This window comes from Coloeus monedula, assembly GCF_965178545.1.
Source record: "Coloeus monedula genome assembly, contig: HAP1_SCAFFOLD_4, whole genome shotgun sequence".
In the NCBI taxonomy this organism is placed as follows: Eukaryota; Metazoa; Chordata; class Aves; order Passeriformes; family Corvidae; genus Coloeus; species Coloeus monedula.
Window position 1 is genome coordinate 1234590 of NW_028120829.1, and position 20417 is coordinate 1255006.

Consider the following 20417-nt stretch of genomic DNA (forward strand, 5'->3'; position numbering starts at 1 on the left):
GGGACTGGGATGGATTGGGATGGACTGGGAGGGACTGGGATGGATTGGGATGGACTGGGAGGGAACTGGGGGGAACTGGGATGGACTGGGAGGGACTGGGAGGGAACTGGGAGAGACTGGGATGGACTGGGAGGGATTGGGATGGACTGGGATGGACTGGGATGGACTGGGAGGGAACTGGGAGGGACTGGGAGGGAACTGGGATGGACTGGGAGGGAACTGGGGGGAACTGGGATGGACTGGGAGGGACTGGGATGGACTGGGAGGGAACTGGGGGGAACTGGGATGGACTGGGAGGGAACTGGGAGGGACTGGGAGGGAACTGGGGGGAACTGGGATGGACTGGGAGGGACTGGGATGGACTGGGAGGGAACTGGGATGGACTGGGAGGGAACTGGGGGGAACTGGGATGGACTGGGAGGGAACTGGGAGGGACTGGGAGGGAACTGGGAGGGACTGGGAGGGAACTGGGATGGACTGGGAGGGAACTGGGGGGAACTGGGATGGACTGGGAGGGACTGGGAGGGACTGGGAGGGAACTGGGGGGAACTGGGATGGACTGGGAGGGAACTGGGATGGACTGGGATGGACTGGGATGGACTGGGAGGGAACTGGGGGGAACTGGGATGGACTGGGAGGGAACTGGGAGGGACTGGGAGGGAACTGGGATGGACTGGGAGGGAACTGGGATGGACTGGGAGGGAACTGGGGGGAACTGGGATGGACTGGGAGGGACTGGGATGGACTGGGAGGGAACTGGGGGGAACTGGGATGGACTGGGAGGGAACTGGGATGGACTGGGAGGGAACTGGGAGGGACTGGGAGGGACTGGGAGGGACTGGGAGGGAACTGGGATGGACTGGGAGGGATTGGGATGGACTGGGATGGACTGGGAGGGAACTGGGGGGAACTGGGAGGGAACTGGGGGGTTTGGAGGGGATGGGAGGGACTGGGACAAACTGGGACAAACTGGGGAGCGGGGGGGATTGGAATGGACTGGGACAAACTGGGAGGGACTGGGAGGGGATTGGGGAGGACTGCAAGGGGCTGGATCAAACTGGGACAGACTGGGATGGACTGGGAGTACTGGGGATACTGGGGGAACTGGGAGGGGGCACTGGGAGCACTGGGAACACTGGGGGTTACTGGGAGGATACTGGGGGTTACTGGGAGGATACTGGGGGTTACTGGGAGGGTACTGGGAGGGTACTGGGGGTTACTGGGAGCACTGGAGCAAACTGGGAGTTACTGGGAGCACTGGAAGGTTACTGGGAAGGTATTGGGAGTTACTGGGAGGGGGCACTGGGGGATTACTGGGAGGGGGCACTGGGAGCACTGGGGAGCACTGGGGTTTACTGGGAGGTTACTGGGGATTACTGGGAGCACTGGGAGGTTACTGGGAGTAACTGGGAGGGTATTGGGAGTTACTGGGAGGGGGCACTGGGGGCTACTGGGAGGTTACTGGGGGTTACTGGGAGCACTGGAGGGTCCCGGGGGGGTTACTGGGAGTACTGGGAGGTTACTGGGAGTAACTGGGAGGGTATTGGGAGTTACTGGGAGGGGGCACTGGGGGCTACTGGGAGGTTACTGGGGGTTACTGGGAGCACTGGAGGGTCCCGGGGGGGTTACTGGGAGTACTGGGAGGTTACTGGGAGCAACTGGGAGGGTATTGGGTTTTACTGGGAGGGGGCACTGGGAGCACTGGGGAGCACTGGGGGTTACTGGGGGTTACTGGGAGTTACTGGGAGTTACTGGGGGCTCCGTTACCTTCCTGGCGGGCGGGTCGGTGCTGCTGCTCATGGCGGAACTGGGCCAGACTGGGCGGAACTGGGCGGAACTGGGCCGGACTGGGAGGGGGGCGGGGCTCGGCCCGGCCTTTGTCGGGGGGGGGGAGGAGGCGGGGCCGGAACTGGGAGCACTGGGAGCAATGGGGGAGGGGGGATGGGAGCACTGGGAGCACTGGGAGCACTGGGGGAGGGGGGGATGGGAGCACTGGGAGCACTGGGAGCACTGGGGGAGGGGGGGATGGGAGCACTGGGAGCAATGGGGGAGGGGGGATGGGAGCACTGGGGGTGACTGAGAGAGCACTGGTGGGTTACTGGGAGCACTGGTGGGTTACTGGGAGCACTGGGGGTGACTGGGAGAGCACTGGTGGGTTACTGGGAGCACTGGGGGTTACTGGGAGCACTGGTGGGTTACTGGGAGCACTGGTGGGTTGCTGGGAGCACTGGGGGTTACTGGGAGCACTGGGGGTGACTGGGAGAGCACTGGTGGGTTACTGGGAGCACTGGTGGGTTGCTGGGAGCACTGGGGGTGACTGGGAGAGCACTGGTGGGTTACTGGGAGCACTGGTGGGTTACTGGGAGCACTGGGGGTGACTGGGAGAGCACTGGTGGGTTACTGGGAGCACTGGGGGTGACTGGGAGAGCACTGGTGGGTTACTGGGAGCACTGGTGGGTTACTGGGAGCACTGGGGGTGACTGGGAGCACTGGGGGTGACTGGGAGAGCACCGGTGGGTTACTGGGAGCACTGGGCATGGGGGAGGGGGATGGGGGAACTCGGAGGTGGGAACACTGGGATGTTACTGGGAGCACTGGGATGTTACTGGGAGGGCACTGGGGGTTACTGGGAGCTGTTACTGGGAGTTACTGGGGATTACTGGGAGGGCACTGGGGGTTACTGGGAGCACTGGGGGTTACTGGGACCTTACTGGGATGTGTCACTGGGAGGGCACTGGGAGCTGTTACTGGGAGCACTGGGAGGGCACTGGGGCTTACTGGGATGTTACTGGGAGCACTGGGAGGGCACTGGGGGTTACTGGGATGTTACTGGGAGGTTACTGGGAGGTTACTGGGATATGCCACTGGCTGCACTGGGAGGGCACTGGGGGTTACTGGGAGCACTGGGAGGTTACTGGGATATGTCACTGGCTGCACTGGGAGGGCACTGGGGGTTACTGGGAGCACTGGGAGGTTACTGGGATGTTACTGGGAGCTGTTACTGGGAGCACTGGGAGCCCTGGGAGGTTACTGGGATGTTACTGGGATGTGTCACTGGGAGCACTGGGAGGGCACTGGGGGTTACTGGGAGCCCTGGGAGGTTACTGGGATGTTACTGGGATATGTCACTGGCTGCACTGGGAGGGCATTGGGGGTTACTGGGAGCACTGGGAGGGCACTGGGAGCTGTTACTGGGAGCACTGGGGGTTACTGGGATGTGTCACTGGGAACACTGGGAGGTTACTGGGAGCTGTTACTGGGAGCACTGGGAGGTTACTGGGAGCACTGGGGGTTACTGGGAGCACTGGGAGGGCACTGGGAGCTGTTACTGGGAGCACTGGGAGGTTACTGGGAGCACTGGGACGTTACTGGAAGCACTGGGAGGGCACTGGGAGCTGTTACTGGGAGCACTGGGAGGGCACTGGGAGCTGTTACTGGGAGCACTGGGGGTAACTGGGGGTTACTGGGAGCTGTCACTGGGAGGACTGGGAGGGCAGCCCCTCCCCCCCCCCCCCCGATCCGATGACGTCATTCCCCATCAGCCGCTCATCAATGACGTCATTCATTAACAGCACTTTATTAATTACAGCCCCGCCCCCTGCGGGGTCACCGAGGGGTCACTGAGGGGTCAGTGAAGGGTCAGTGAAGGGTCAGTGAGCGGTCAGTGTCCTGGGGGTTGGTCAGCCGGTGGCTCAATGGTCACTCAGCTGGTCACTCAGTGGTCACTCAGCGGTCACTCAGCGGTCACTCAGCGGTCACTCCGCGGTCACTCAGCGGTCACTGCTCCCCGTTGGGCCACCGCAGGCACCACTCAAGGGCATTGGTGGGGTCAGTGGGTGGTCAGTGATTGGTCAGTGGGTGGTCAGTGATTGGTCAGTTGGGTACTCAGTGTCCTGGGGGTTGGTCAGCCAGGTGATCAGCTGGTCACTCAGTGGTCACTCAGTGGTCACTCAGCAGTCACTCAGCGGTCACTCAGCGGTCACTCAGTGGTCACTCAGCGGTCACTCAGCGGTCACTGCTCCCCGTTGGGCCACCACAGGCAGCACTCGAGGGCATTGGGGTGGTCAGTGGGGTGGTCAGTGATTGGTCAGTTGGGTACTCAGTGTCCTGGGGGTTGGTCAGCCAGGTGATCAGCTGGTCACTCAGCGGTCACTCAGCGGTCACTCAGCGGTCACTCAGCGGTCACTCAGTGGTCACTCAGCGGTCACTCAGCGGTCACTCAGTGGTCACTGCTCCCCGTTGGGCCACCGCAGGCACCACTCGAGGGCATTGGTGGGGTCAGTGGGTGGTCAGTGATTGGTCAGTGGGGTGGTCAGTGATTGGTCAGTTGGGTACTCAGTGTCCTGGGGGTTGGTCAGCCAGGTGATCAGCTGGTCACTCAGTGGTCACTCAGCGGTCACTCAGCGGTCACTCAGCGGTCACTCAGTGGTCACTCAGTGGTCACTGCTCCCCGTTGGGCCACCGCAGGCACCACTCAAGGGCATTGGTGGGGTCAGTGGGTGGTCAGTGATTGGTCAGTGGGTGGTCAGTGATTGGTCAGTTGGGTACTCAGTGTCCTGGGGGTTGGTCAGCCAGGTGATCAGCTGGTCACTCAGTGGTCACTCAGCGGTCACTCAGCGGTCACTCAGCGGTCACTCAGCGGTCACTGCTCCCCGTTGGGCCACCTCACGCACCACTCGAGGGCGTTGCGGAACATGCGCAGCCAGGGCCCGGCTCCGGCCTTGCTCCGGCCCTCTGCGGCCGCCGGCCGGCCGGCCCAGGGGCACTGCCAGGCGCGCACGGCGCGCTCGGGGTGGGGCATGGCGGCCAGGTGGCGGCCGCAGGGCGATGCCAGCGCGGCCACGCCGCGGCCGGAGCCGTTGGGGTTCAGGGGGTAGCGCTCGGTGGGCTCCCCGCGGTCATCGGCGTAGCGCAGCGGCGCCAGGCCCGACTGGACACAGCGCTCCAGGGCGGCCGGAGGGCGGAACTGGAAACGGCCTGCGCCAAGGAGGCAGCGACTGGTCAGCGACTGGTCAGCGACTGGTCAGGGACTGGTCAGGGACTGGTCAGGGACTGGTCAGGGACTGGTCAGCGACCGGCCAGCGACTGGTCAGGGACTGGTCAGGGACCGGCCAGCGACTGGTCAGGGACTGGTCAGCGACCGGCCAGCGACTGGTCAGGGACTGGTCAGCAACCGGCCAGCGACTGGTCAGGGACTGGTCAGGGACTGGTCAGGGACCGGTCAGCGACTGGTCAGCGACTGGTCAGGGACTGGTCAGCGACCGGTCAGCGACTGGTCAGGGACCGGTCAGCGACTGGTCAGCGACTGGTCAGTGACTGGTCAGGGACTGGTCAGCGACCAGTCAGCAACTGGTCAGGGACAAGTCAGGGACTGGTCAGGGACCAGTTAGGGACCAGTTAGACCAGTTAGGGACCAGTTAGAGATCAGTTAGAGCAGTTAGAGACCAGACACGGACCAGTCAGGGACCAGTTAGGGACCAGTTAGACCAGTCAGGGACCAGTCAGGGACCAGTTAGGGACCAGTTAGAGACAAGTTAGACCAGTTAGGGGCCAGTTAGGGACCAGTTAGGGACCAGTTCGAGATCATATAGAGCAGTTAGGGACCAGTTAGAGACCAGTTAGAGACAAGTTAGACCAGTTAGGGGCCAGTTAGAGCAGTTAGGGACCAGTTAGGGACCAGTTCGAAACCAGTTCGAGATCATATAGAGCAGTTAGGGACCAGTTAGAGACCAGTTAGAGACCAGACACGGACCAGTTAGAGCAGTTATGGCCCAGTTAGACCAGTTAGAGACCAGTTAGAGCAGTTATGGCCCAGTTAGACCAGTTAGAGACCAGTTAGAGCAGTTATGGCCCAGTTAGACCTGTTAGAGACCAGATAGGGACCAGTTCCAGACCAGTTACACCAGTGCCACCCAAGCCATCCCAGTGCCCTCCCAGTCCCTCCCAGTGCTCCCAGTATCCTCTCCCAGTGCCCCCCAGTGCCTCCCAGTCCCTCCCAGTGCCTCCCAGTCCCTCCCAGTGCCCCCAGTACCTTCCCCGTGCACCACCCACACCCAGCACTGCCCCCTCCATCCCCTAGTGCCTCCCAGTCCCTCCCAGTGCTCTCCCAGTCCCTCCCAGTATCCTCTCCCCCAGTGCCCCCCAGTCCCTCCCAGTGCTCTCCCAGTGCTCCCAGTATCCTCTCCCAGTCCTTCCCAGTCCCTCCCAGTGCTCCCAGTGCCCCCAGTACCTTCGCCGTGCGCCACCCACACGCCCAGCAGCACCCCCTCCATCCCCCAGTGCCCTCCCAGTGCTCCCAGTCCCTCCCAGTCCCTCCCAGTGCTCCCAGTATCCTCTCCCAGTCCCTCCCAGTGCTCCCAGTACCTTCTCCGTGTGCCACCCACACGCCCAGCACCGCCCCCTCCATCCCCCAGTCCCTCCCAGTGCCCTCCCAGTCCCTCCCAGTGCTCCCAGTGCTCCCAGTACCTTTGCCGTGTGCCACCCACACGCCCAGCACCGCTCCCTCCATCCCCCAGTGCCCTCCCAGTGCTCCCAGTCCCTCCCAGTGCCCTCCCAGTGCTCCCAGTCCCTCCCAGTGCCCCCAGTACCTTCGCTGTGTGCCACCCACACGCCCAGCACTGCCCCCTCCAATCCCCAGTGCCTCCCAGTGCCCTCCCAGTCCCTCCCAGTGCTCTCCCAGTGCTCCCAGTACCTTCCCCGTGTGCCACCCACACGCCCAGCACTGCCCCCTCCATTCCCCAGTGCCCTCCCAGTGCTCCCAGTCCCTCCCAGTGCTCCCAGTACCTTCCCCGTGCGCCACCCACACGCCCAGCACTGCCCCCTCCATCCCCCAGTGCCCTCCCAGTCCCTCCCAGTGCTCCCAGTATCCTCTCCCAGTGCTCCCAGTGCTCCCAGTGCCCCCAGTACCTTCCCCGTGTGCCACCCACACGCCCAGCACTGCCCCCTCCATTCCCCAGTGCCCTCCCAGTGCTCCCAGTCCCTCCCAGTGCCCCCAGTACCTTCTCCGTGCGCCACCCACACGCCCAGCACCGCCCCCTCCATCCCCCAGTCCCTCCCAGTGCCCTCCCAGTGCTCCCAGTGCTCCCAGTATCCTCTCCCAGTGCTCCCAGTCCCTCCCAGTGCTCCCAGTACCTTCTCCGTGCGCCACCCACACGCCCAGCACCGCCCCCTCCAGGCCGCGCAGCAGCAGCGCCGGGCTCGGCTCCACGCGCACGGTGACGAAGCGCGACTCGAAGCGCCCCGAGAGGTTCCGCTCCAGCGCCACCGCCCCGGGCGCGCCCGGCCCTGGCACCCAGCGGTCAGTGGGGCACCCAAAGGTCAGCGGGGCACCCAAAGGTCAGTGGGGCACCCAATGGTCAGCGGGGCACCCAAAGGTCAGCGGGGCACCCAGCGGTCAGTGGGGCACCCAATGGTCAGTGGGGCACCCAAAGGTCAGTGGGGCACCCAATGGTCAGCGGGGCACCCAAAGGTCAGCGGGGCACCCAATGGTCAGCGGGGCACCCAAAGGTCAGTGGGGCACCCAATGGTCAGTGGGGCACCCAAAGGTCAGCGGGGGCACCCAAAGGTCAGCGGGGCACCCAAAGGTCAGTGGGGCACCCAATGGTCAGCGGGGGCACCCAACGGTCAGCGGGGCACCCAAAGGTCAGCGGGGCACCCAATGGTCAGCGGGGCACCCAGTGGTCAGCAGGGCACCCAGTGGTCAGCAGGGCACCCAGTGGTCAGCAGGGCACTCAAAGGTCAGCGGGGCACCCAATGGTCAGTGGGGGCACCCAATGGTCAGCGGGGCAGCAAGGTCAGCGGGGCACCCAATGGTCAGAGGGGGCACCCAGTGGTCAGAGGGGGCACCCACTGGTCAGCAGGGCACCCAAAGGTCAGCGGGGGCACCCAAAGGTCAGAGGGGGCACCCAATGGTCAGCGGGGGCACCCAACGGTCAGCGGGGCACCCAACGGTCAGCGGGGCACCCAATGGTCAGTGGGGCACCCAAAGGTCAGCGGGGGCACCCAAAGGTCAGCGGGGGCACCCAATGGTCAGCGGGGCACCCAATGGTCAGAGGGGGCACCCAATGGTCAGCGGGGCACCCAAAGGTCAGTGGAGCACCCAATGGTCAGCGGGGCACCCAATGGTCAGCGGGGCACCCAAAGGTCAGCGGGGGCACCCAATGGTCAGCGGGACACCCAATGGTCAGCGGGGGCACCCAATGGTCAGCGGGGCACCCAAAGGTCAGCGGGGGCACCCAATGGTCAGCGGGACACCCAATGGTCAGCGGGGGCACCCAATGGTCAGCGGGGCACCCAAAGGTCAGCGGGGGCACCCAATGGTCAGTGGTGGCACCCAGTGGTCAGTGGGGGCACCCAAAGGTCAGCGGGGCACCCAAAGGTCAGCGGGGGCACCCAATGGTCAGTGGTGGCACCCAGTGGTCAGTGGGGGCACCCAAAGGTCAGCGGGGCACCCAATGGTCAGTGGTGGCACCCAGTGGTCAGCGGGGCACCCAAAGGTCAGCGGGGCACCCAAAGGTCAGTGGAGCACCCAAAGGTCAGCGGGGGCACCCAAAGGCCAGCAGGGCACCCAATGGTCAGTGGGGCACCCAAAGGTCAGCAGGGCACCCAATGGTCAGCGGGGCACCCAGTGGTCAGCAGGGCACCCAGTGGTCAGCAGGGCACCCAGTGGTCAGCAGGGCACTCAAAGGTCAGCGGGGCACCCAATGGTCAGTGGGGGCACCCAATGGTCAGCGGGGCAGCAAGGTCAGCGGGGCACCCAATGGTCAGAGGGGGCACCCAGTGGTCAGAGGGGGCACCCACTGGTCAGCAGGGCACCCAAAGGTCAGCGGGGGCACCCAAAGGTCAGAGGGGGCACCCAATGGTCAGCGGGGGCACCCAACGGTCAGCGGGGCACCCAACGGTCAGCGGGGCACCCAATGGTCAGTGGGGCACCCAAAGGTCAGCGGGGGCACCCAAAGGTCAGCGGGGGCACCCAATGGTCAGCGGGGCACCCAATGGTCAGAGGGGGCACCCAATGGTCAGCGGGGCACCCAAAGGTCAGTGGGGGCACCCAAAGGTCAGCGGGGGCACCCAAAGGTCAGCGGGGCACCCAAAGGTCAGCGGGGGCACCCAATGGTCAGCGGGGCACCCAAAGGTCAGCGGGGGCACCCAATGGTCAGCGGGACACCCAATGGTCAGCGGGGGCACCCAATGGTCAGCGGGGCACCCAAAGGTCAGCGGGGGCACCCAATGGTCAGTGGTGGCACCCAGTGGTCAGTGGGGGCACCCAAAGGTCAGCGGGGCACCCAAAGGTCAGCGGGGGCACCCAATGGTCAGTGGTGGCACCCAGTGGTCAGTGGGGGCACCCAAAGGTCAGCGGGGCACCCAATGGTCAGTGGTGGCACCCAGTGGTCAGCGGGGCACCCAAAGGTCAGCGGGGCACCCAAAGGTCAGTGGAGCACCCAAAGGTCAGCGGGGGCACCCAAAGGCCAGCAGGGCACCCAATGGTCAGTGGGGGCACCCAAAGGTCAGCAGGGCACCCAATGGTCAGCGGGGCACCCAATGGTCAGCGGGGGCACCCAAAGGTCAGCGGGGCACCCAAAGGTCAGCGGGGGCACCCAATGGTCAGCGGGGCACCCAAAGGTCAGTGGGGCACCCAATGGTCAGCGGGGCACCCAATGGTCAGCGGAGCACCCAAAGGTCAGTGGGGGCACCCAATGGTCAGCGGGGCTCCCAGCGGTCAGTGGGGCACCCAAAGGTCAGGGGGGCACCCAACGGTCAGCGGGGGCACCCAAAGGTCAGCGGGGGCACCCAATGGTCAGTGGGGCACCCAAAGTTCAGCAGGGCACCCAAAGGTCAGCGGGGGCACCCAGTGGTCAGCGGGGCACCCAATGGTCAGCAGGGGCACCCAAAGGTCAGCGGGGTACCCAATGGTCAGCGGGGGCACCCAATGGTCAGCGGGGCACCCAACGGTCAGCGGGGCAGCCAACGGTCAGCGGGGCAGCCAATGGTCAGCGGGACACCCAAAGGTCAGCGGGGGCACTCAGTGGTCAGCGGAGCACCCAAAGGTCAGCGGGGCACCCAAAGGCCAGCGGGGCACCCAAAGGCCAGCGGGGCACCCAATGGTCAGAGGGGGCACCCAACGGTCAGCGGGGGGACAGTGGCTGGCACCCAATGGTCAGCGGGGGGACGGGGGGGACAGTGGCTGGCACCGAATGGTCAGCGGGGGGACAGTGGCTGGCACCGGGGGCACAGGGAGGGGACCCCCCCCGGGGACGCCCCAAAGGAAATCCCAAAGGGACAAGGCCGGGGACATTTCCGGGGACACCTCAGGGACACCCGGGGACCTCCCAGAGCCCCCCCAGGGACCCCAAAGGGTCACCGAGTGTCACCAAGGGGAGGGGACATCGAGGGGACACCCTGGGGACATCGAGGGGACATCGAGGGGACATCGAGGGGACATCGAGGGGACACCCCAGGGACACCCTGGGGACACCCTGGGGACACCCTGGGGACATCGAGGGGACATCGAGGGGACATCGAGGGGACACCCTGGGGACACCCTGGGGACATCGAGGGGACATCGAGGGGACATCGAGGGGACACCCTGGGGACACCCTGGGGACACCCTGGGGATGCCCCGAAAGGGAAACCCCAAAAGGACAAATTTTGGGACATTCTTGGGGACATCCCAGGAAGGCGCTGGGGTGACATCGGGGACTCCCAAGTGACCTCCAGGTGACCCCAGAGGTGACCCCAAGGTGCCCCAGATGTCCCCAAGGTGACCCAGATGACACCACAGGTGACACAGGTGTCCCCAAGGTGCCCCAGGTGACCCCACAAGTGACCCCAAAGGTGACACAGGTGTCCCCAAGGTGCCCCAGATGACCCCCAGGTGACCGCAGAGGTGCCCCAGGTGACCCCCAAGTGGCCCCCCAGGTGCCCCCCAGGTGCCCCAGGTGTCCCCAAACCCAATCCCAGGTGACCCCAGAGGTGACACAGGTGACACCACAGGTGCCCCAGGTAACCCCAAGGTGACCCAGGTGACCCCAGAGGTGCCCAAGGTGCCCCAGGTGCCCCCCAGGTGACCCCGAGGTGCCCCAGGTGCCCCACAGGTGGCCCAGGTGACCCCAGAGGTGACCCCGAGGTGCCCCAGATGTCCCCAAGGTGACCCAGATGACACCACAGGTGACACAGGTGTCCCCAAGGTGACCCCACAAGTGACCCCAGAGGTGGCACAGGTGACCCCAGAGGTGACCCCAGAGGTGACCCCAAGGTGCCCCAGGTGACCCCCAAGTAACCCCAAAGGTGCCCCAGGTGCCCCCAGAGGTGACCCCAAGGTGCCCCAGGTGCCCCCCAGGTGACCCAAAGGTGCCCCAGGTGACCCGAAGGTGCCCCAGGTGACCCCAAGGTGCCCCAGGTGACCCCAAGGTGACCCAGGTGCCCCTGAGGTGGCCCAGTGGCCTCACCTGGCGGTGGCCCCACCCAGCCCAGCAGCGCCATCAGCTGAGGGTGTCCCCAAACCCAATCCCAGGTGCCCCCCAGGTGGCCCAGGTGACCCCAGAGGTGACCCCAAGGTCCCCCAGGTGCCCCCCAGGTGGCCCAGGTGACCCGAAGGTGCCCCAGGTGACCCCAAGGTGACCCAGGTGTCCCCAAGGTGCCCCAGGTGACCCCAGAGGTGGCCCAGGTGCCCCCGAGGTGGCCCAGTGGCCTCACCTGGCGGTGGCCCCACCCAGCCCAGCAGCGCCATCAGCTGAGGGTGTCCCCAAACCCAATCCCAGGTGACACCACAGGTGCCCCAGGTGACCCCAGAGGTGACCCCGAGGTGCCCCCCAGGTGGCCCAGGTGCCCCCGAGGTGGCCCAGGTGACCCCAGAGGTGCCCCCCAGGTGGCCCAGGTGCCCCCGAGGTGCCCCAGGTGCCCCCAGAGGTGACCCCGAGGTCCCCCCAGGTGGCCCAGGTGCCCCCGAGGTGGCCCAGTGGCCTCACCTGGCGGTGGCCCCACCCAGCCCAGCAGCGCCATCAGCTGAGGGTGTCCCCAAACCCAATCCCAGGTGCCCCCGAGGTGGCCCAGGTGACCCCAGAGGTGACCCCGAGGTGCCCCCCAGGTGGCCCAGGTGCCCCCGAGGTGGCCCAGTGGCCTCACCTGGCGGTGGCCCCACCCAGCCCAGCAGCGCCATCAGCTGGCAGCCGTTGCACACCCCGAGGCTGAAGGTGTCCGGCCGCGTCCGGAACCGCTCCAGGACCTCCCGGACCTTGGGGTTGAAGAGAATCGAGGCCGCCCAGCCTGGGAACAATGGGGGAAAAAAGGGGGAAAACGGGAAAAACGGGGGGTCAGGGCAACCCAAAAAAGGGGGAAACCCTAAAAAAGGGGAAAACCCTAAAAAATGGAACAGGGAACCCCAAAAATGGGGAAAACCCTAAAAAAAGGAGCTGGAAACCCAAAAAATGGGGATCCCAAAATCCCTGCACGTAAAACTGGGGAACCCCAAAAAATGGGAGGAACCCAAAATCCTCGGGAAAGGTCCCAAAATCCCACCACGTAAAACTGGAAAACCCTAAAAATGGGGAAAACCCTAAAAATGGGGAAAACCCTAAAAATGGGAACAGGGAACCCCAAAAATGGGAGAAAACCGTAAAAAAAGTGAAGGGGACACCCCAAACATGGGAGAAACCCCAAATCTCCGGGAAAGGTCCCAAAATCCCACCCCAAAAACTGGGAAACGCTAAAAATGGGGGGAAACCCTAAAAATAGGGAAAACCCTAAAAAAGGGAACAGGGAACCCCCAAAATGGGGAAAACCCTAAAAAACTGAACTGGAAACCCCAAAAACGGGGGAAAACCCTAAAAAAAGTGAACGGGGAACGCCAAAAATGGGAGGAACCCAAAATCCCCGGGAAAGGTCCCAAAATCCCATCCCAAAAAGTTCCCAGACCCGAAAAATTGAGGGACCCTAAAAACCTGACGGGGGCACCCCAAAAATGGGAGAAACCCTAAAAAATGGGACTGGAAACCCCAAAAATGGGGAGAAACCCTAAAAAATGGAACAGGGAACCCCAAAAATGGGAGAAAACCATAAAAAATTGAACGGGGAACCCCAAAAATGCGGGGAACCCCAAATCCCCAGGAAAGGTCCCAAAATCCCACCCCAAAAACTGGGAAACCCTAAAAATTGAGGGACCCTAAAAACCTGAACAGGGAACCCCAAAAATAGGGGAAAACCCTGAAAAACAGAGCTGGAAACCCCAAAAATGGGGGAAAACCCTAAAATCCAGCCCTAAAAAATGGGAGGAACCCAAAATCCCCAGGAAAGGCCCCAAAATCCCACCCCAAAAACTGGGAAACCCTAAAAATTGAGGGACCCTAAAAACCTGAACAGGGAACCCCAAAAATAGGGGAAAACCCTGAAAAACAGAGCTGGAAACCCCAAAAATGGGGGAAAACCCTAAAATCCAGCCCTAAAAAATGGGAGGAACCCAAAATCCCCAGGAAAGGCCCCAAAATCCCACCCCAAAAACTGGGAAACCCTAAAAATGGGGCAGGACCCTAAAAACTGACTGGGGCACCCCAAAAATGGGGGAAAACCCTAAAAAGCGGAACGGGGAACCCCAAAAATGGGGAAAACCCTAAAAAAAGTGAAGGGGGCACCCCAAAAATGGGAGGAACCAAAAACCCCCGGGAAAGGTCCCAAAATCCCACCCCAAAAATGGGGAAAAAACCTAAAAATGGGGGAAACCCTAAAAAATGGAACTGGAAACCCCAAAAATGGGAGAAAACCGTAAAAAAAGTGAAGGGGGAACCCCAAACATGGGAGAAACCCCAAATCTCCGGGAAAGGTCCCAAAATCCCACCCCAAAAACTGGGAAACCCTAAAAATTGAGGGACCCTAAAAACCTGAACGGGGCACCCCAAAAATGGGGGGAAACCCTAAAAAATGGAACTGGAAACCCCAAAAATGGGGGAAAACCCCTAAAAAGCAGAACGAGGAACCCCAAAAATGGGGAGAGCCCCAAAATCCGCCCCAAAAAAAAGGGGACGGTCCCGAAATCCCGTGAAACCCCAAAAAACTTGGGGGGTACCCTAAAAACGGAACGGGGCACCCCAAAATCCCCCAGGGAGGGGACGTTTTTGGGGGTTTTGTGGGGTTTTGGGGGTTTTTGTGGGGTTTTGGGGGCGGTTTTATGGAATTTGGGATTTTTTGAGTTTTGGGGTTTTTTTGGGGTCGTTTTTGGGGTGAAAGGCCCCAAATCCTCACCTTTGGTGGATCCCAGGGTGTCAGAGCTGCTGAACCCCCAAAAATCCCTATTGGGGTTCAGGTTTTTGGGGTTTTTTGTGGGGTTTTGGGGTGAAATTTGGGGGATTTGGTATTTTAGGATTTTGGGGGGAATTGGGGTTTTTTAGGGTCAATTTTTTGGGGTGAAATGCCCCAAATCCTCACTTTTGGTGGGTCCCAGGGTGTCAGAGCCGCTGAACCCCAAAACTCCCCATGGGGGAACATTTTTTGGGGTTTTTTGTGGGGTTTTGGGGGGGTTTTGTGGAATTTGAGGTTTTTTGAGTTTTGGGGTTTTTTTGGGGTCGTTTTTGGGGTGAAAGACCCCAAATCCTCACTTTTGGTGGGTCCCAGGGTGTCAGAGCCGCTGAACCCCAAAACTCCCCATGGGGGAACATTTTTTGGGGTTTTTTGTGGGGTTTTGGGGGGGTTTTGTGGAATTTGAGGTTTTTTGAGTTTTGGGGTTTTTTTGGGGTCGTTTTTGGGGTGAAAGACCCCAAATCCTCACCTTTGGCAGATCCCAGGGTGTCAGAGCTGCTGAACCCCCAAAAATCCCAATTGGGGTTCCGGTTTTGGGGTTTTTTGTGGGACTTTTGGGTGCAGTTTTAGGGGATTTGGGGTTTTTTGAGTTTTGGGGTTCTTTTGGGGTCCTTTTTGGGGTGAAAGACCCCAAATCCTCACTTTTGGTGGATCCCAGGGTGTCAGAGCTGCTGAACCCCAAAAATCCCAATTGGGGTTCAGGTTTTGGGGTTTTTTGTGGGACTTTTGGGTGCAGTTTTAGGGGATTTGGGGTTTTTTGAGTTTTGGGGTTCTTTCGGGGTCCTTTTTGGGGTGAAAGACCCCAAATCCTCACTTTTGGTGGATCCCAGGGTGTCAGAGCTGCTGAACCCCCAAAACTCCCCATGGGGGAACATTTTTTGGGGATTTTTGTGGGGTTTTGGGGGCGGTTTTGTGGAATTTGGGGGTTTTTGAGTTTTGGGGGTTTTTTGGGGTCCTTTTTGGGGTGAAAGACCCCAAATCCTCACCTTTGGCGGATCCCAGGACGTCGGCGTAGCTGAAGCCCCCCACGAAGACGAGGCCCCGGAACCCGTCCAGGGAGGCGGAGCCGGCGCAAAGGTCCTGGGTGGTCACGTCCCACACCTGGGAACCCCAAAAACCCCCAGTTAGCCCCAAAAAAACCCCAAATAACCCCAAAAACCCCAAACCCCAAAAACCCCCAAACAGGAGTTATCCCAAAAAAAAAAAAAACCCCAAACTCCCCTGAAACGGGAGTTATCCCCAAAAAAAACCCCAAACCACCCCAAAACGGGAGAGATCCCCCAAACCAACCCCAAAACGCCCGAAAAACCCCAAAAACGCCACCCCAAAAACTCCACCCAGGTGGTTTTGGGGTCCCGGGGGTGTTTTTGGGGTTCCTGAGGTGCTTTTGGGGCCCCGGGTGTGCTTTTGGGGTCCCCCAGGTATTTTTGGGGTCCCTCAGGTGCTTTTGGGGTCCCTCAGGTGTTTTTGGGGTCCCAGGGGTGGTTTCGGGGTCCCCCAGGTGAATTTTGGGGTCCTCGGGGGATTTTTGGGGCTCTCGAGGTGTTTTTGGGGTCCCAGGGGCGGTTTTAGGGTTCCCGAGGTGCTTTTGGGGTCCCCCAGGTGTTTTTGGGGTTCCTGAGGTGGTTTCGGGGTCCCCCAGGTGAGTTTTGGGGTCCCCAGGGGATTTTTGGGGCTCTCGAGGTGTTTTTGGGGTCCCAGGGGCGGTTTTAGGGTTCCCGAGGTGCTTTTGGGGTCCCCCCAGGTGGTTTTGGGGTCCCAGGGATGTTTTCGGGGTCCCCCAGGTGGTTTTGGGGTCCCGGGGATGTTTTTGGGGTCCCAGGGGTGGCTTTGGGGTCCCTCAGGTGAGTTCTGGGGTCCCAGGGTGGTTTTGGGGTTCCTGAGGTGGTTTTGGGGTCCCAGGGGTGGTTTTGGGGTTCCTGAGGTGCTTTTGGGGTCCCCCAGGTATTTTTGGGGTCCTCCCAGGTGGTTTTGGGGCCCCCGAGGTGCTTTTGGGGTCCCCCCAGGTGTTTTTGGGGTCTCAGGGTTGTTTTGGGGTCCCAGGGATGTTTTTGGGGTTCCTGAGGTGTTTTTTGGGGTTCCCGAGGTGGTTTTGGGGGTCCTGGGGGTGTCTTTGGGGTCCCAGGGGTGGTTTTGGGGTCCCTCAAGTGAGTTTTGGGGTCCCGGGGGAGTTTTTTGGGTCCCCGAGGTGTTTTTGGGGTCCTCCAGGTGCTTTTGGGGTCCCCCAGGTGAGTTTTGGGGTGCCGGGGGTTTTTTTGGGGTCCCAGGGGACTTTTTTGGGTCCCCGAGGTTTTTTTGGGGTCCTGGGGATGCTTTTCAGGTTCCCGAGGTGTTTTGGGGTCCCCCAGGTGAGTTTTGGGGTGCCGGGTGTGTCTTTGGGGTCCCTGAGGTGGTTTTGGGGTTCCCAAGGTGGTTCTGAGGTCCCGGGGGGGTTTTTGGGATCCTGGGGGTGTTTTTGGGGTCCCAGGGGGGTTTTTGGGGTTCCCGAGGTGGTTTTGGGGTTCCCGAGGTGTTTCGGGGGTCCCGGGGGTGTTTTTGGGGTCCCAGAGGTGTTTTTGGGATCCCAGGGGTGTTTCTGGGGTTCCCGAGGTGGTTTTGGGGTCCCGGGGGTGTTTTTGGGGTCCCGGGGGTGTTTTTGGGGTCCCAGGGGTGGTTTTGGGGTCCCGGGGGTGATTTTGGGATCCCAGGGGTGTTTCTGGGGTTCCCGAGGTGGTTTTGGGATCCCAGGGGTGGTTTTGGGATCCCAGGGGTGTTTTTGGGGTTCCCGAGGTGGTTTTGGGGTTCCCGAGGTGGTTTTGGGGTCCCAGGGTTGGTTTTGGGGTCCCGGGGGTGATTTTGGGGTCCCAGGGGTGGTTTTGGGGTCCCGGGGGTGGTTTTGGGGTCTCACCTGGAACCCCGCCATGGCGAAGGCGGCCGCCATCTCCCGGTCCCCGTTGCTGCCCTCCTCCCTCAGCACGGCCACGCGCGGCCCCGGCAGCTCTGGGGGACCCCAAAAATCGTCACCGGCGCCCCCCAAAACCCCAAAAACAACCCCAAAATCCCACAGACCCCAAAAACCAAAAAAAAACCCCAAAAATCTCCCCCAAAAACCACCAAAATCCCACAGAAATCCCACCAAGCCCCCCCAGACCCTTCCCAGAGCCCACCCAATCCCCCCAGAAGTTCGGGGGGACCCCAAAATCGTCAGCGGGCCCCCCAAAATCTGCCCCAAAATCCCCAAAACCCCCAAACACCCCAAAAAATCCCAGAGAAACCCCCTCAAACTCCCCAAAATCCCACAGAAATCCCCACAAAAAGCCCCAAAACACCCACCCAAATCCCCCCAGCCGCTCTGGGGACCCCAAAACCATCACCAGGAACCCCAAAAACCCCCAAAACCACCCCAAAATTAAAAAAAAACCTGAAAAAAACAACAAAAAAACCCTTAAACCCCCCCAAACCCCTCCAAAACCCCCCAAAAAATCCCACAGAAACCCCACAGACCCCACCCAACCCCCCCAGCAGCGCTGGGGGACCCCAAAATCATCACTGGTGCCCCCAAAACCCCCAACCCCCCCAAAAAAACATTAAAAACCCTCAAAACCCCCAAAAGACCCCCAAAAATCCCAAAAATCCCAACATCCCCGACGGCCCCAAAGCCCCCAACGTCCCCAAGGTCCCCGATGTCCCCAGTCCCCCCAGTCCCCCCAGTCCCCCAGTTCCCCCAGTGTCCCCAGTGTTCCCAGTCCCCTCAATTCCCCAGTCCCCCCAATGTCCCCAATCCCTCAACGTCCCCAGTGTCCCCAGTTTCCCCAGTCCCCCCAATCCCCCCAGTCCCCCCAGTACCCCCAGTGTCCCCAGTACCCCCAGTTCCTCCAGTCCCCCCCAGTTCCCCCAATCCCCCCAATCCCCCCAGTCCCCCCAGTACCCCCAGTGTCCCCAGTACCCCCAGTTCCTCCAGTCCCCCCCAGTTCCCCCAATCTCCCCAATCCCCCCAGTGTCCCCAGTGTCCCCAGTCCCCCCAGTGCCCCCAGTGTCCCCAGTGCCCCCAGTCCCCCCAGTGTCCCCATTGTCCCCAGTGTCCCCAGTGCCCCCAGTGTTCCCAGTCCCCTCAATTCCCCAGTCCCCCCAATGTCCCCAATCCCTCAACGTCCCCAGTTTCCCCAGTCCCCCCAGTATCCCCAGTGTCCCCAATCCTCCCAGTTCCCCCAATCCCCCAGTGCCCCCAGTCCCCCCAGTCCCCCCAGTCCCCCCCAGTCCTCCCAGTCCTCCCAGTGCCCGCAGTGCCCCTCACCCATGTGCTGGACCATGGGTGCCACGTAGTCGGGGTCAAAGGTCACTTTGTAGGCCGGTCCCCAGCGCGAGCCCAGGTCCTGCTCCTCCTGCTCCACGCAGGCCGGGGCCGCCTGCAGCCGCTCCAGCCGGAAACTCGTCTGCTCCCAAACGTCCCGGAGATCCCCCACGGGCACCGCCAGCACCTCGGTGCCACCCACCGACACCGTCACCTGCGGGCACAGCGGGGACATTGGAATGGTGACACTGGGGTTTGGGGACACTCAGGGACAGTGGGGACATTGGAATGGTGACACTGGGGTTTGGGGACACTCAGGGACACTCAGGGGCATTGGGGACATTGGAATGGTGACATTGGGGTTTGGGGACACTCAGGGGCATTGGGGACATTGGAATGGTGACACTGGGGTTTGGGGACACTCAGGGGCATTGGGGACATTGGAATGGTGACATTGGGGTTTGGGGACACTCAGGGGCATTGGGGACATTGGAATGGTGACACTGGGGTTTGGGGACACTCAGGGACAGTGGGGACATTGGAATGGTGACACTGGGGTTTGGGGACACTCAGGGGCATTGGGGACATTGGGGACATTGGAATGGTGACATTGGGGTTTGGGGACACTCAGGGACACTCAGGGGACATTGGGGACATTGGAATGGTGACACTGGGGTTTGGGGACACTCAGGGACAGTGGGGACATTGGAATGGTGACACTGGGGTTTGGGGACACTCAGGGACACTCAGGGGCATTGGGGACATTGGAATGGTGACACTGGGGTTTGGGGACACTCAGGGACACTCAGGGACATTGGGGACATTGGAATGGTGACACTGGGGTTTGGGGACACTCAGGGGCATTGGGGACATTGGAACGGTGACATTGGGGTTTGGGGACACTCAGGGACATTGGGGACATTGGAATGGTGACACTGGGGTTTGGGGACACTCAGGGACACTCAGGGGCATTGGGGACATTGGAATGGTGACATTGGGGTTTGGGGACACTCAGGGACACTCAGGGACACTCAGGGGCATTGGGGACATTGGAATGGTGACATTGGGGTTTGGGGACACTCAGGGACACTCAGGGACATTGGGGACATTGGAATGGTGACACTGGGGTTTGGGGACACTCAGGGACAGTGGGGACATTGGAATGGTGACACTGGGGTTTGGGGACACTCAGGGACACTCAGGGACAGTGGGGACATTGGAATGGTGACATTGGGGTTTGGGGACACTCAGGGACATTGGGGACGTTGGGGACATTGGAATGGTGACACTGGGGTTTGGGGACACTCAGGGACAGTGGGGACATTGGAATGGTGACATTGGGGTTTGGGGACACTCAGGGGCATTGGGGACATTGGAATGGTGACACTGGGGTTTGGGGACACTCAGGGACACTCAGGGGCATTGGGGACATTGGAACGGTGACATTGGGGTTTGGGGACACTCAGGGACATTGGGGACATTGGAATGGTGACACTGGGGTTTGGGGACACTCAGGGACACTCAGGGGCATTGGGGACATTGGAATGGTGACATTGGGGTTTGGGGACACTCAGGGACATTGGGGACGTTGGGGACATTGGAATGGTGACACTGGGGTTTGGGGACACTCAGGGACAGTGGGGACAGTGGGGACATTGGAATGGTGACATTGGGGTTTGGGGACACTCAGGGACACTCAGGGACACTCAGGGGCATTGGGGACATTGGAATGGTGACATTGGGGTTTGGGGACACTCAGGGACACTCAGGGACATTGGGGACATTGGAATGGTGACACTGGGGTTTGGGGACACTCAGGGACAGTGGGGACATTGGAATGGTGACACTGGGGTTTGGGGAC

At 61.5% G+C, this 20417-nt stretch overlaps 1 protein-coding gene across 1 annotated transcript in view; it reads right to left on the reverse strand.

The window, feature by feature from the left end:
* Window positions 1-3639: 3639 nt before the first annotated feature.
* PFAS (phosphoribosylformylglycinamidine synthase) overlaps window positions 3640-20417 on the reverse strand; it is a 49912-nt gene continuing 33134 nt past the window's right edge. The window contains exons 16-21 of the mRNA XM_082303496.1: window positions 18560-18770; window positions 17174-17265; window positions 15273-15387; window positions 12124-12264; window positions 7132-7284; window positions 3640-4977 (exon numbers count right to left, since the gene is read on the reverse strand). Coding sequence (XP_082159622.1) covers window positions 4643-4977; window positions 7132-7284; window positions 12124-12264; window positions 15273-15387; window positions 17174-17265; window positions 18560-18770 — 1047 coding nt within the window. The 3' untranslated portion in view covers window positions 3640-4642. The remainder of the gene's footprint in view (window positions 4978-7131; window positions 7285-12123; window positions 12265-15272; window positions 15388-17173; window positions 17266-18559; window positions 18771-20417) is intronic.